We start from the raw sequence: 15,330 nt of genomic DNA, 5'->3' as shown, positions 1-15,330 counted from the left end.
TCTGAAACAAGAGGTTACCATTATGTGTATTATGACCAAATGCTGATGTGCACACATGTAACTACTCACATTTGGAGGCATTCATCTGGTGACTGTCAAATCCTCCAAAAGTTTCTGCCCTTCTAGGGAGGGAGATGGGGCCAACTCCTCCTTCTTGTTCCATGGCAGCACTGCTGACCTGCTGTCCAAGGGCAGTGCCCAGGCTCCTGTTCACCAGATCTTGCAGCAGTTCAACTGATAAAAAGCAACCATACCTCTGTTTAAGACCAGCTCAGGCTTCGATCCTGCCTGATCTCAGATCAGAAATTTACATACTTTGCTGTACTAAGAAACCATGTTTCTGTGATATATGAATAGCATGCATTCCCCCTGCAAAAATCCAGTCAGTCTGACCACTCCTGGAGCCCTGCACAGGCTCATACCCCTCTCTCTTCCTCCAGGCAACCCTGGCATGCTCTGACAACAGCATTTACAATTTTTAGCCTCTCCAAAGATCCACTGAGAAGTTGCTTGAGTTTCCATCTACTCTTGCCTCTGTCCACAGACTCCCTTGTCCTGTGCAGGCACAAGTATCTGCTGGAACCTGAGCCCAGCTCTCACACCTTGCTGAGACTGAAGCACAGCAAAAGCCTGGAGGATCCAAACTTCAGCCAATGATAAATCCTGTGCTGCTCCTGACCCCAGTGCAAATTCAACACGTGGTGGTTCTCTGTGCTGACTTCTTTTCTGCACCCTTTCAACAGCTACCAGTGTCTGCTTCCTTTGCTGATGCTTATTACCTGTCTCTGAGACAACACCACGAGTAGCAGCATCTCCCGATCTGTGCTGTTATTTTGACAAAGAGAAGACCTCTCCTGCAAAACTGGTGCTTGAGGGCCCATGGCTCCACTGAAGGTGGGTCTGTTGATTAGTGTAATTAATGTGTCACCCTTCTAGCTCACCTTCATTTATTGCTGTTTTCATAATGGCCTCTCCTTTTGGTGCCTCTTCTGTGTTGGCTCTGAAGAGCAGCCTGGAGCCTGGCATGTCCTCCTGCGCTGAACTTTCTGCCATGTCCCGGAAGATCTTCGCCTTCTCCTCTAGCAAGAGGAGGATCTGCTTATCCTTCTGTTGCAGTTGTTCTGTGGGGGTGAACAAAAAGGAAGAGATGAAGATGGAAAAAGCTCCAGTGAGGAAAGGAGCAATTCTTGAGATCTTGGCCCCATCTAGTGGCATTTGATGATACAACGTGCTCTGGGCAATCCTTCCCAGCAACGGCACCAGGTAGGCTCAGAAACAGTACCACAGGGAGGCAAGGTGAGCTGCTGCAAACAAGGGCTGCAATTATCTGCTGGAAGGAGTCTCATGCCTTTGAAAAAAAACCCACTAGTTCAACCACAAAACTCAACACAACGATTCCAGTGTGATTTTGCAAACCCGCTTCCCCAGCTCTGTCCCGCCAGGATTTTACCTTTCAGCCCTCTCACTTTGGCATCTGACACTTTCTTTTCAAACTCAGATTCACAAGGGACTCCTTCATCTTCATCTCTGTCCCTGGAGAAGAGACACGCCTCGGTTACTATCAGAACACGCCTGCGTGCGCCCCCTGCCCCGCCGGCACCGCGCAGTAGCTCACATGGTGTTCATGGTGTCCTGAATGAGCTGGATCCAGCCGTTACGCTCCTCCTTGGAGCTGGCGTGGACTTCCACCATCTCGGGATCTTTTACCCCCATACTGATCAGGAACAAACCCTTCTCCTCATGAGCCACTTCTCGGACAATCAGCTTCTTCAGAGAGATCACGGTGGATTTCTGGTCCTTTAGGATGGAAAGAAGAGGGTGAGGAGGGGGAGCAGTACCAGTTTCCAGGTCCAAACTAGCACTGACAAGCTCCCAGTCACCACACTGCTCCCTCTCTCAGCTTGGAAACATTTTCTAAACCTACTGGCTAATTTAAAAAATGAATCACTTTAATGGGGTCAAAGGACACGGAAGGGCTTGCTCCCCTCCATCCATTCTTTAGGAAAAGCAATTTCCTCGGGTTCTATTTCAACAAGGAACTTACCATTGACTTTGTGGTCTTGCAAACTACCATATTTTGCTCTAACTTTGATCTCATCTCCTCCCGCCCACACTCTCTCTGCCATTAATATCACAGGCTCCTTAAACTTAGCCCAGCTTGCCAGCACCTGCTTCACACACATTTATCTTCACAATCTCTCCCTAGCAAGGAGTAACATCTAATTTTCAGATCCCACAAAACCTCTGCTCATAGTTCCTCTCAGCAGCTCACAGCTGACTCCTGTGATGGAGAAGACTTGTGTAAGAGGACTTGATTGTGTGCTGTGCTCTCTGTGTGATCAGCCTGCCTGGTTAAAACCTCTCTCTGCAGTTGTGGCCACCTGCATACGAGACAGCCCCTTTGTGCATTTCCCAGGCTGTTACAACTGGGGGGTGATCTGGGTGATTTGGTAGAGGTTCATCAGTGAGACTCCTGTGAAAATCAGTGTCCTTGAGCCTGGACAGATCCTCAGTGGAACTGGAACAACAAATTAGCAGCTTTCAATATGTTCAAATAGTGGAAAGGTCATAAGGTTTAGGCAGTCTAGACCGTGGCTGCAAGGTACAGCTCCAACAGACTGAATTTAGCAGGTCAGCGTGCCTGGCCCTTTCCGAAGGCCTGCTTTCAAAAGCTAATGTTTTTGGTCTCGTGCATTACAAACATATTCCTCTGGCTTTTATTTTCAAGCTGTTCTGTTGAATTTGCTGCAGTAGCATTTTACCCCCTGGCCCCCCATAGAAGCTCACAATGTATTAGGACATTGTCTTCTGCTAAGATTCATTTTTACAATGTTAGCATTATCCCATCGCCCCCTCCCACCCCAATCACTGCTCCATTTGCACAAACTGAAAAGCAGTAAGTGCACCAAGTGACAGGCAGGTTTTCAAGCCAATTATCAGCTGTGTCAAGGCACTGCAGAAAGGAGAGGTGGGGCATGAAGACATGTTTTTTCCTACCAGAAAGAATAGAGCTTGCTCAGCAAACAAAAATGTTATAAGGAAGAAAATTAAGTCGTTTAGCAGGTGCTGGCTGGATGTACAACACACATCGAGGGTCTCTCACATAGAAAAGGAAGGAGAAGAAAAGGCTGAAGCCTTACCAGTGAGGCAAAGACATACTTCTGATCCTTCTCCTGAAGGAACACCAGCATGTCAGAGAGGAGAACAGCCTGGACTTCTGCAAAAGAAAGAGCGTATCAGTGCAGTATAACCACTCAATTCGCCCCCAAATGGGTTTCTTTTACCAACACCACTGCTGGGCAACAGTGGGGCTGTTTTTGGAGATCCTGGAAGCAGGGTCAACTTCCCATTTAGCAGGAAGAGCAGTGGCAGCTCCTGGAGGTGCCAGGTCAGGCTGGTTCTGAACCGACTTTGCGTCAAGCAGAAGACAAGAGCAGCTGGGGACCGTGCAGGATTGTCTTTCATTTGTGGGAGCAGGGGTGCTGCTCTCCAGCCACACGCTTTCCAACAGCACATGGGCATCACAGTGAGAGCCAGAAACAGTCACTGAATAGAAGCACTGTTTTCTCAAAACAATATTTTAGCCCTCCAGCAAAATATTGGCACAGGGAGTTCTGGGTTTTATGGTTCTCTTGATGAGTGGTTTGTGGAGTATAAATTATCGCGCAATAACAACATTTGTCAACTGCAGTTTCTTTCCCAGGAAATACTGACTTTGGGAGCCTCCACTGATTCTGCTCACAAACACAACTCCTGCTGACTCCAAGGGGAGCTGACAGAGCCTGTGTGAGATGCAGGACCTGGCTTTCTTTCATGGGAGATGGAAGCACATCAAGCTAACGTAGGGTTTTAAATCTGAACACAGCCTTTTCCCAGAGCACACACACACAACCTTCCAAGTCTCCTAATGACATCTCATGAAGTTGCACAGCAACTACCAAGCACAACGCCCCACCCAGAGCCCTCAGTACAAAGAGCTTTTGTGTAATGTACTTGGGAAATCTTGTGACAGAGAGGAAGCAAACCAAAACGTTAAATCATCCCGTGGGTAATTCCTTCCATTCTGTTTTGGGAAGGCAGGATCCCTTCCAGAGAAAAGAACCATTAAACTTTAATCAAAGCTGCAAAATGAACTCCTAGCTCTAAGGAGGTTTGCAAAAGTCAGCATTTGACTCTGTTGTTTTCTATCATCTGTATACTTTGAAGAGGGTAAACACTAAAACCTTTTAAGAACATCATCTTGTACTTCTCTCTGCTCCATTTCAGCTCCACAAAGTAGCTGGAACGTATGGATTTGCTGCTCCCTCCCTGGGCTCTGCAGCTTGTCTGCTGCCTGCCTGCAGGACCTGCTTTTGCTCTCTGGCTCAGAGGACCCCCACTCCTTGGCTGACACTCCACGGAGTCCCTGCAGCCCAAGCCTGTAGCAGGCATGCAGTCCCCAGGAGGAACAGCAGCTACCTCCTACCCAGAAACCACAGAAGGAATCGGAAATGCTGTGATGGGAAGCAAGTGACCAGCATGGGGAAAGCTGCTGTCATCATGTCTCAAAGCAGAAGAGCTGGAGACACCAATCTGAGGACTAATCCAACACCCTGAGAGGTCGAGCTGCACAATCCCCTGGCAGAGGGCAGGACATTCTTACCCTTTAACCGCCCAGCTGCGCTTTTTAGTGAGACAGGCCCATCTCGGACGAGCTTCCGATGCCTCAAGTCCTCTCTTGCAAACATCTGGCCACTCTTCATCCTCATGATGGACTTGCTGTCTGTCCGGTTGTAGATCTCCCCCAGCCTCATTTTCTTCTCATAATTGCTGACTTTGCTGTTGACTGCAGCAATCAAATCCTTAACGAGGTTTAGCGACTGAGTCAAGTCTTCATGTTCCACTTCATTTTCTTGGAACAGAAAGAGAAACACCTCAATTTCACTTCATCCTCGTGGACTCTAACTTCCTGCCTTCCTCTTCTCCTTCCCAAATCCTCACATTGTCACTTTTTAACATTTTCACAAGACAGGCTGCAATTTTCCCCCTTAAAAGAGAGTTTCATAAAACCTTCTACATGTATTGATGAGGTTGGGAACCTAAATCCTGAATGGTGATATGAAACCTCATTACAGTGCTGAGGGACAATAACGACTGGATTAGTCGAGCCTATTCTAAGAAAATCTGCTTCAGCTGACCCAAGAAATTTGCACTGGGGGAACAAACAAACTCTTAAACCAAAGGAACTGCTCCTTACCTTTGGTGTACTGCAGTATCCTTTGTAAAAGGACGGGGTACTTTGTGATTCTTTGTGTTACCAACAAGATACATTCGGAAATCCCAAGACGTCTCACCAGGGAGCTGCTCATTTTTTTCTATGGAACAAAGGTGAGAACTTCAGTTACAGAATCATAGAACCTGAAGGGTTCAAAGGGACCTTGAGAGATCATCCAGTCCAACTCCCCTGCCAGAGCAGGACCACCTAGAGTAGGTCACACAGGAACTCATCCAGGTGGGTTTGAATGTCTCCAGAGAAAGAGACTCCACAGCCCATCTGGGCAGCCCCTTCCAGTGCTCCCTCACCTCAACAGTGAAGAAATTCTTCCTTGTGTTTCTTTGGAACCTCTTATATTCTGTAGCAAAATGCTCTACCAGAGTGCAGAAATGACATACTTTACCCATCAACCATATCTGTTCTACCAGGGCTTACCTTGACAAATGCCTGAAACCGCTTGTCCTTTGAGTACAGGTCTTTGAAGTTATTCACCGCCTCGTTGTGATGCCCACAGAACTTGCCGTATGTTTTCTTCATCCGCTCAGCATTCTCCCCAGAGAACTGCAAGACAATGAGACACAGAGCTCCAGTTGGCACTGAGCTCCTGCTGTGATGTCCCAGAAGTGCCTGCCAGTCTCTAAAAAGGACTCAGTGAAGCCAAGTTAGTCCAAAGCATCCTATACCAAGCAAGTCCATCTCTAGAAAGTAAAGTTTGGGACTTACTGCATTATTTGGGATTCTACTGACAGGCCTTAAAAGGCAGTAACAAAAAAAAAGTCAAGAAAGACAAAAAGAAGGAGGGAGAAAGTGCATATAAAGAATAGTAAAATGACCCACTCAAAGTTAAGCAGCAGGTCAGTTACTCAGCCAAGAAACACACTGGGCATATTCTGCTGTGGTCAAAGCATTTGGTGCCTCTCAGGGAATGCTGCTCTTTCCCACAAAATCAACTAAAATGATTTTCATCATTAGACCTTCCTCTGAAAGAGCAAAAAGTGCTTCAAAAAGCAGAGGTGGACAATTCTACGTGTGTGAAGAGTGAAGGTGCCATCAGCTGTGATTAACAGGCATTCACAAGAGGGGAAGGCAGACTGCCTGGTTTCCAGGCAGGCTCTTAGAAGCTCAAGTGCTTTCCAGCACTTACTTGATTCACTAGTATGTCCCCTATCCTCTTGATAACAAAGTTCTTTTCACTTTTGTCTGCCAGTGACTCTTTCTTCCTTTCCAGAATACGCTGGAAGAAGTGACTGTGGATCTGCAGCAGGTTTTCCAAGCAGGGAAAGATCTTGTCCACGACTTGCTGATCATACTGCAGTTCCTTTAACATCCCTGTGCTGTACACATCATTCATGATCTTCAGGGTCCGGACATGGTGCATTTCTGTCTGCATGAGCTCTGCACAGGATGAAGACAACATCAAAACCAAGGTCAGAGTAGTGTATGTGGGTGTATAGTACAAAGAAAAGTTCCCAGAAGAAAGCTATTCCATAACTGGGCTACTCCAAGTGGCTTCAGAACATTTTATGTCAGGCACTGAAACATGCATCAGGAGTTTCACAGAACGTGGGAGAAACAGGGAGGCTGAGGAGTCCCACAGTAAAGAGCTCTGGCTGTGGCTGCTGAGGTCTGACTCCTCAGCCCTGTTACCTGCTCCTTCCTAACACCTCACACATAGGATGGCTCTTGCATATATAAGAGAAGACTTCCTAGCAAGCTGCTCTGCTGGAACAGAATTCAAATGTCATCAGCACACAAATGAGCAGAGGCAACTTCTGGGTTTTTTGATGGCTCCTGGAAACATGAAATGCAGAAAGAAATCCTTCCCAGAATACATGACATTTCTAAGAACCTGAAGCCAAAGCTTTGGCTGCTGAGGAAACCAAGTCAATTTTCCTGTTCACTGACCTAAAGCTTCCCAAATTCATGCATGTGTGTATATCAAGTGATGTCTACCATGAGTGAATGATTAAGACACAGGTATCTCACCATAAATGACATCTTGCCGTTTGACAACATCTTTCTTTTGCTGCTGCAGGAAACTGCTGTCCACGGCTTGGCTCCACGACTCTGCCTCCAGCTGCTTGGAATCTAATTCCAGGTCTCCCATCAGCTGTCCTTCATTCATGTCTGCACCTTCATAAAGCAATGGAAGTGCCATTAAGATGTGTGTGACTGGTCTCTTTTGAGATTCCCATCTATGGTTTAGGCTTTCTCTGTCATACCACCCATACGAGACAAAAATGATCATATGGAGTTACACTGTGTAAGGATATGTCGGGGTTGTGTGGAGCTGCTCCAGGTAACAGGGAAGGGGTTGCAGTGGTGCCCCTGTAAGAAGTTGCTTAAAACTTTCCCTGGCTCTAAACTGGATCCACCTCTGGGGTACTGAGGTGTCTCGAAGGTCACTTTTAAAGAAGCAGCAGCTGGAAGAGGAGAGTTTTTTGAGAGGTGGTGGAAGGAGTGGGATAAGAGAGCAGTGACCCCAAGGTCAGTGAAGGGGGAGAGAAAGAGATGTTGCAGAGCAGAGACTCCCCTGCATCCCATAGGGTTTGTCCCCTGCACCCACAGAGGGTTACAGTGGAGCTGAGCTCTGCTGGCATCTCCTGGAGGAGCCCACAGTAGAAGAGGTGGTGGCTGTGCTCGGAGGGGCTGTGACTCTGTGCGGAGGTTGTGTTGGAGTAGAATTCCATGTGGGGCTTTGTTTTAGTTTTTCATACCCACAGCACCTTCCCTTTTGCCAGAAAATGCCATGGGGATCTCTTACCTTCATCAACCAGCGACTCTATGGATTCATTCACCCGGCTGATTTTATGCAAAGAGTCTGTTGACTGCGAGAGGAATTTCCAAGTGTGTATTAGGTTGTCATCATTCCCAACCCTGCAGAAACACGGGGTAACGTCTGTGTCATCATATGACAGCACAAAATAGCCAAAACCACTTTCAAATACACAGAAGTGCAGTTAAAAGTCAATGGAAAAGCAGTGCAAACATTTCAAGGTTACATACAGAAACGTAGTTTTAGCAATTGCCTCCTAACAATTACTGATTGGGGCTCAACAGGCTGTTAAGATCTACAGCTCTGAGAGAGGGTGCTGAGTCCATGAAGGATCACACCTAAGGGGTTACAGCTTGCCCAACACCTTTTCATTACTTTCCATTTTACAGTCACTTTCCATCCTCTGCATCCTTGGTGCAAGCACTGCAAAAATGCAAGACAAGAGGCTCTCCAGGTGTCTTTATTACCAGCTCTGAGAAAGATGAAGAAATGGATTGAAATAAATGTCACCATTTGTTGGTGAAATAAGAAGAGCCAGGGCATGCAAACTGTCCAGAACCTCCCAGTCCTCGCTACTGAGCTCTGAACGTCTCTCTGCTCGCAGCGTCAGATCATACACACGTCCTCCCAGGTGCAGGGAGAAATCTTACCCTGCAATGTTCTGTATTGAGACACTTTTTGAGAGAGCTGCAGTCTGTTGTGACCTCCTGTTGTTGAACATGGAGGTGACGGTGCTCTCGTCAGGAGCGAGTATGGCAGAGCGCGGGCGCTCCTTCGGCTGTGAGCCTGCAAGGGAAGTGGCACAGAAAAGTCAGCTCATGCAACTGCACCCTGAACTGCAATGATGACAATCACTTAAAGAAACCAGGCTCTGAAATTCACTTCTTTTTCTTTTTAGAGCTGTCAGCAGGAGCTCTCAGCTGTTAGAAGCAGCTCTATGAGAGAGAGAACATCGACCCCTGTGCAGAACTGATGGCATCACTCTGCACTTAACATATCCAGGTGGGATCTGCAAGTCCAGAAACAGGCACTTGGGAAATGGAAATTCCTTTTCCTTGACAAATAACCACATGCAGCAATCTACTATGTTGCTTCTTAATTGCCTTGGCCCTATAATTACATACATCCTCCTGCTTATGGTCAAACTTTTTGAGATGGGTTTCTCATATCAGTATGTGCCACAAGGAAATGCTAGTCCTCATCTCATTCTACTATCACTTACCTTTAACTAATCTTTTCATATTCATTTGAGCTTTTTGCTTTCTGGAGCAATACCTCTGAACTTCATGAGAAATACCACATTCAGTACATCTGTGTCATACAGTGAGGTTCCATATCATGACTTCCAAGCTGCCACTAAGATCAACTCATAGCACTACAAAACCCATGTGGGCTATTTATCATAGAATCACAGAATGGCAGAGTTTGGAAGATCATCTAGTCCAATCCCCCTGCAGAAGCAGGGTCACCTAGATCAGGTCGCATAAGAACATGTCCAGGCGGGTATTGAAGACCTCCAAGGAAGGAGACTCCACAAGCCCTCTGGGCAGCCTGTTCCACTGCTCCCTCACCTGAACAGTGAAATAGTTTTTCTATGTTTAAATGGAATGTTCCAGCTTTATCTCATTACCCCTTGTCCTGTTGCTAGCTACTATAGAAAAAAGGTATGCCTCAACCTCTGACATTTAACTCCTGTTCTTTGCCCTTGCTCCACAGATCAGTGTATATCACAGCACAGCCAGGAAAAGTTTCTCAGTATTGCTCCTATTCCAAATTTCACTTTCTGGGTTTATTACCTCAAAACATAAGACTACTTAATTGAAAAATATTAATATAACATTAATACTCATGGTTGGATTCTTTCCAATGTCAGATCCCCACAGACACAGGCTGTGTCTTCCAGATTTTGTGGACTTTAGCAGCTGTAGGCCTTCAGCAAGCTACAGCAGCCAAGTATTTATTCTAAATCTGAGATGACTTCAAGTTTTCTTAAAGCTACATGGACTCTCTCCAACATTGCCTATTATAGAATCATAGAATGGTAGGGTTGGAAGGGACCTTTAGAGATCACCTAGTCCAACCCCTCTGCAGAAGCATCATGCACAGAAGATGTTCTCACCCCTGCTTTGATAAATGCTTATCTTCCACAATAAGGAATATAAAGTTGTCAGAATAGTTAGGAATAGCAGCTACAGACCATCATCAAAGCAGAGGGAAAGGAAATGTTCTTACTTTTGTTTCTCATGGTGACTGTGGGTAATGAAGAGGTATCATGTGCCTGCAGCATCCCTCTCTGTGGCTGAAAGAAAAATGAAATTCACTGTCAGTTCTTCCTCCTTTCTCCCATCAGGCTGTGCCACAGAGACACAATTATAAAGCTGTGTTTTTTGTGAATCAGACTCTCAGAACAGATTCGTTCTTGGCTGTATGTGTAAGTTTCATACAGCCATATATGCTCACACATACAAACACACACACACATACTCTCCATCCCCAGTTGCCATCAGTGGAACAGGCCAAATAACAGATGGAGACACGTGTAGCAAATGGGAAAATGAGAGGAGAAACAGTTGACAATACTGAAGAGAACCAAAAATCGTAATTACATAAACACTAACAAGCTTGGAGAACCACACTGCAGAAAAGAGTCCTCACGTTTGGGCCAAGCATGAACTCCTCATGTAAACTACAGATGTATTTAATAGTTTTCAGGACACATTATATACATGTAAGGCAGCATTTGTGAGCTGTGGCATTTAAAGGTGTTGGACACCCGTGAATTTTGCCAGTGAGATGGGTTTTTAAATCAAAGCATAGGACAGACCATCTGACCATAAGATCCCTGTATATTGCAGGGAACAACACAGGGAATTTGCTGCCAACACCCCTGGGCACTGAGCTGGAGCGTAACTATGTGGTTCTGGGGAATTTCAAGAGAGCCCAGTGAAATTATCCCCTACAGCACAGGGGCTGAAGTTCATTCCAACAAGCTGGAAACTTTGGGAGGTACAATAGGAGATGTTATATATCTCCATGCCATATGTTGTTTATTCAGCAGAGTAGATGAAATCTCTTACCTTCATTTTAACCTTTGCACAGGAGGCAAAACTCTCCTTACAGCCTTTGTGAACAATTGCATTGCAGTCTGTCAAAAGTAAAAAAACAAATAAATTAAACAAAAAACCCACAAAACCAGGACAGTTTTTGGTGTTGTAATCTGGACTGTTATCGTGCACAACAGAGAATTATGACTTTCAGGCATCAGTGTGGTTTACATGAGTAGCTACAGATACTGAGAGACAGGCTGCTTTCCCAGATAATTAGCCTTTTGTTTGTTAACAAGATTTCCTCAAGGAATTTAACAGGAAATTCTGCTTAAAAATAATGCAAGGTTAGGTCACCAAGGTTATAATGGGTCTTAATTAGTTTTCTTTAAAAAAGAGGGAAAAAAGGAAAGGAAAGGAAAGGAAAGGAAAGGAAAGGAAAGGAAAGGAAAGGAAAGGAAAGGAAAGGAAAGGAAAGGAAAGGAAAGGAAAAGGAAAGGAAAGGAAAGGAAAGGAAAGGAAAGGAAAGGAAAGGAAAGGAAAGGAAAGGAAAGGAAAGGAAAGGAAAGGAAAGGAAAGGAAAGGAAAGGAAAGGAAAGGAAAGAAGAGGGAGAGAGGGAGGAAAAGGGAGAAAGGGAGAAAGGGAGAAAGGGAGAAAGAGGGAAAATGAAGTTATTTCTGTGAAAGAAAAGTCAGGTAGAAGCAGGAGACAGAAATTAATTGTAGGGCCAACATTTTCCCTGGAAACACACACGCTGTTCTTGTCATTGCAAGGGTTACTGGATCAAAAAAAAATCCCCAAGGAAAAAAGACAGAAAAATTCATTTCCATAAACTCACATATATCATAGTCAAGATCTACACTGTATGAACCAAGTGCTACTGTGCTACAGGACGGTCAGAAAAAGGAACAGGGGCACCTGCCAGGTGATCATATCCATGACTTCCTACTGCTAATCAGACTGAAGCCACTGGTTTGGTCTGAAACCACAACACTGACCCATGCAAAAGAGAATCAAGCTTTAACATCATCCTTTGTTGCATACATGCCAGAACAAAAGCTGTGTGTCTTTTTTGGAACACCCTGAGACTGCCCATGATCTCTGCCAGCAGATTCCTGGGAATCAAAGTTTTCAAAAGCAATTAAAATTGGGGTTTCCTCTGACAGATGAAAGATCACAACTCAGATGTTCTCAGATGAGACTCGGTAGCTCAGATAAAACCTGTTATTTCCACTCATTTGTGAAAACACATCTTATTAGAGATGAGGAATTGTATTTCAAGTGTCCAGCACACTGTAAGAGTGCAGTTCGGAAATACTTCTAGAAGATATATGAAAGGCAAAAAATTCCATGCTCACAATGGCAAAACACGCTCACATTCCTCAAATGTCTTAATGAGGGTCTACTTAACAAAAGCTAGAAATTATTGTGGTGTTTTGAGAGAGGTAAGGGAAGGCCATAGGGCGTTGCTACTTTGTTGACGTCCCACAATTTCCTGTGTGAGAGAGACAGAAGAAGGAAACCTGCACCTTCTTGCAAAAAACCCCACAAGCAGTATCATTTTTGAGATCAAACAAGGAAGAGGGACAGAACATGTTTCTGGTGCTTGAAAAGAGGCAGCGAAACAACTCAGACCCATTAAATACACACTCAAGCCTTGACAGCCTGAAGGCAGCTCTTTAGCATGGTACCATTTAACAATAGGAGCATTTTGGTATTTTCTATCCAAAATCTGGTTTCAAGGACTTTATCCCTCCAGTTCAACTCTTCAGAAGGCAGGAAGTTAACCAAGAGATTAATAACTAAACTCCCCAAAAGCTTTTTTCTCACTGATCAGAAAAAGGCCAGAGAGAGAGTTATTAAAATTTAGGCTGTTGTGCTTGCCCTTTTGTTTTAGAGCCCAGTAAATCTTTCAGCATTGATGAGCTTTTTTAGGAAGCTGGGGCTGTCAGTGAAGAGTTGAGACGTTGATTTCAAATGATGCACTGCTTTAAAAGGCACTAAGAAAATGTCATTCACAGGTGAGACAGTGCACTGGTGGTAGCTCCAAAGCACTGCTACTTCTGTCTACAACAGCACGGGAACAACAGAACATTTGCTCTGAGTTATCAGTCAATTCCAAGGCATCTGAGAGCTCATTTTAAGACGTGATAGGAGAAAGGATGTAGCTTATAAGCTGGGCCCTGACCAAACTTTCTTTGTGGCATTCATTTTCTGGCCAATGCAAAAACTTTAACAGTAATTTTCTCTTGCACCTTGAAAAAGAAGGAATGAATGTCCATGCTGAAGCATATCATAGAATCATAGAATGGTAGGGGTTGGAAGGGACCTTTAGAGATCATCCAGTCCAATCCCCCTGCAGAAGCAGGGTCACCTAGATCAGGTCACACCGGAACGTGTTCAGGTGGGTCTTGAAGACCTCCAAGGAAGGAGCCTCCACACCCTCCCTGGGCAGCCTGTGCCAGGGCTCCCTCACCTCACAGTGAAATAGTTTTTTCTTGTGTTTAAATGGAACTTTTTGTGTTCCAGCTTCATCCCATTACCCCTTGTCCTGTTGTGTGACGTTGGTGGATTATTTTCATTCACTGGGACATAGAGAGTTAAATAGGGATATATTTGCTTTTTTTAAGTGGCTTCAGAAGCTGCAAAGCAAATGGAGTGGGGAAAGGGAGGGGATGCATTTGCAAGCTTATAATGATGTTTTCCATTTCCCAGCAGGCTGACACAGAGCGTGTCTCACGCAAACAACTTTGCTGAAACCTCTTCCAGGAAACTCCAGGCTGCCACTGGGGACTCAGCTGGCTGCTCCTTCCCCTGCTCACCCTGGATGTTTTATACACTGCTTGTCTACCAGAAGGAGCAGGCAGTCACAGAGCCTCCTGCTCGATTCCTGCACACGCTCCGACTCATTTCTAGGCTAGCAGTGTAAAAAATATCACTAATAGCGAGGAAAGGAGAGCCTTGAGCTACAGCAGGAAACAGCCCTGTTTTGCCTACACATTTTGTAGCTTTGGGCTGCTGTGTAAACCAGCCACTGCTCTGGTCTCAACCACACCAACGCTGCTGACCTTACTGAGTAACAGGCAGGAGAAACTGCCTGATAAGAAAAGAGAACAAAATCAGCAGCAGAGCCCTCAGCTGCGGTTCCTGTGCTGCCTGCACTGTACTGCATGTACTCCACATGCACGCAGGTAGTTGCCATTTGACCTGTGATGCAACTTCATGTACAAAGGGAGAAGAGGGTTGGTATTTCCTTTTCACATCACACTGTTCTCACTGAGGGCTCGCTGCAGGAGTTTCAGAGAAGTAAAGCAATACACTACAGATGGGTGGGACATTCTTTTCCCCACTGAAAATAAAAAGTCACTATCCAAGTCAGCTTTTCCTGTCCTCCATCCATCTTACCAGAGCACCTCAGTCCCAAGCTGTTAACATGCAGCTGAAACAACCAAAGTCCTGCAGCTGACTGATACATCCCAAAGAGCTGGGGGCAGAAAACCCTGAAGGAAGCTGTGATGTCTGAGCACAAGTTGGACACCTTGCAGCTGTGACTCAGTTCAGTCCAGCTCCCATAAGGCATCGTGCTATCTCCAAAGTCTCCATCCCACCCCACATCCTTAAGCAAGAGGAAAATAAAGTGCAAGCTTTGCATTTCCCATGTCAGATTTAATGAAAAACGAAAGGAAGGGGAGGAAACACTCCTGACTTACTTGCACAGTAGTACGAATCCTTATTGAAAGGCTTCATACAGTGGGAACACGTTGCTTGGGCTACAACAGAAGTTGCAGTGAAGAGATGTCCGTTCAACAGCTTCTTATCTTTTTCCTTCTCCTTGGAATCTTTGTCTTTCTCTTTAGTCTTCTCTTTATCTTTCTCTTTTTCCTGCCGAGAGAAAAATGAACAAATGCCTCGTTACTTTGCAGAGGTTTATTGTCTAGTTACAAATTCTTCAGTGTTTGCCTTTGGCACTATGGTGACATCGATCGGCGCACACCTTAACAATAGTCATGTGTCTGCACAGCTCTGCTCACAAAATCAGCTTACAGCCCTCATGGATGAGCATTAACATACTACTGAGTCACACAGCCTTCTGCACGGCTTTCTCACCAGCTGAGATGAAACTGAGTCTGTTCTGAAGGCAGCTGTTTGCTTCCACCTTTGTTTTATATTCGCTTGTTTAATGAGTGACTTGCTTTCTTCTTCTGGGCTCTCATCAATCTCTTCAGCACTTTCAATGAATTGTGTTAAATGCAAA

General features: G+C 45.3%; 1 protein-coding gene across 12 annotated transcripts in view; it reads right to left on the bottom strand.

Moving 5' to 3' along the window:
- Nucleotides 1-15,330, bottom strand: part of AKAP13 (A-kinase anchoring protein 13) — a 217,180-nt gene that overhangs the window by 12,026 nt on the left and 189,824 nt on the right. For all 12 annotated transcript variants that reach the window (XM_061999043.1, XM_061999044.1, XM_061999042.1 and 9 more), the window contains 15 exons: nt 14,786-14,957; nt 11,108-11,175; nt 10,263-10,329; nt 8,681-8,816; nt 8,019-8,131; nt 7,241-7,387; nt 6,399-6,649; nt 5,690-5,815; nt 5,237-5,354; nt 4,643-4,891; nt 3,141-3,217; nt 1,616-1,797; nt 1,451-1,533; nt 942-1,121; nt 70-234 (listed from right to left, as the gene is read on the bottom strand). In XM_061999043.1, the coding sequence (XP_061855027.1) occupies nt 70-234; nt 942-1,121; nt 1,451-1,533; nt 1,616-1,797; nt 3,141-3,217; nt 4,643-4,891; nt 5,237-5,354; nt 5,690-5,815; nt 6,399-6,649; nt 7,241-7,387; nt 8,019-8,131; nt 8,681-8,816; nt 10,263-10,329; nt 11,108-11,175; nt 14,786-14,957 (2,134 nt within the window). The remainder of the gene's footprint in view (nt 1-69; nt 235-941; nt 1,122-1,450; nt 1,534-1,615; nt 1,798-3,140; nt 3,218-4,642; nt 4,892-5,236; nt 5,355-5,689; nt 5,816-6,398; nt 6,650-7,240; nt 7,388-8,018; nt 8,132-8,680; nt 8,817-10,262; nt 10,330-11,107; nt 11,176-14,785; nt 14,958-15,330) is intronic.

The sequence above is a fragment of the Colius striatus genome, chromosome 7, assembly GCF_028858725.1.
Source record: "Colius striatus isolate bColStr4 chromosome 7, bColStr4.1.hap1, whole genome shotgun sequence".
NCBI lineage: Eukaryota > Metazoa > Chordata > Aves > Coliiformes > Coliidae > Colius > Colius striatus.
This window is presented reverse-complemented; position numbering and strand designations above follow the sequence as displayed.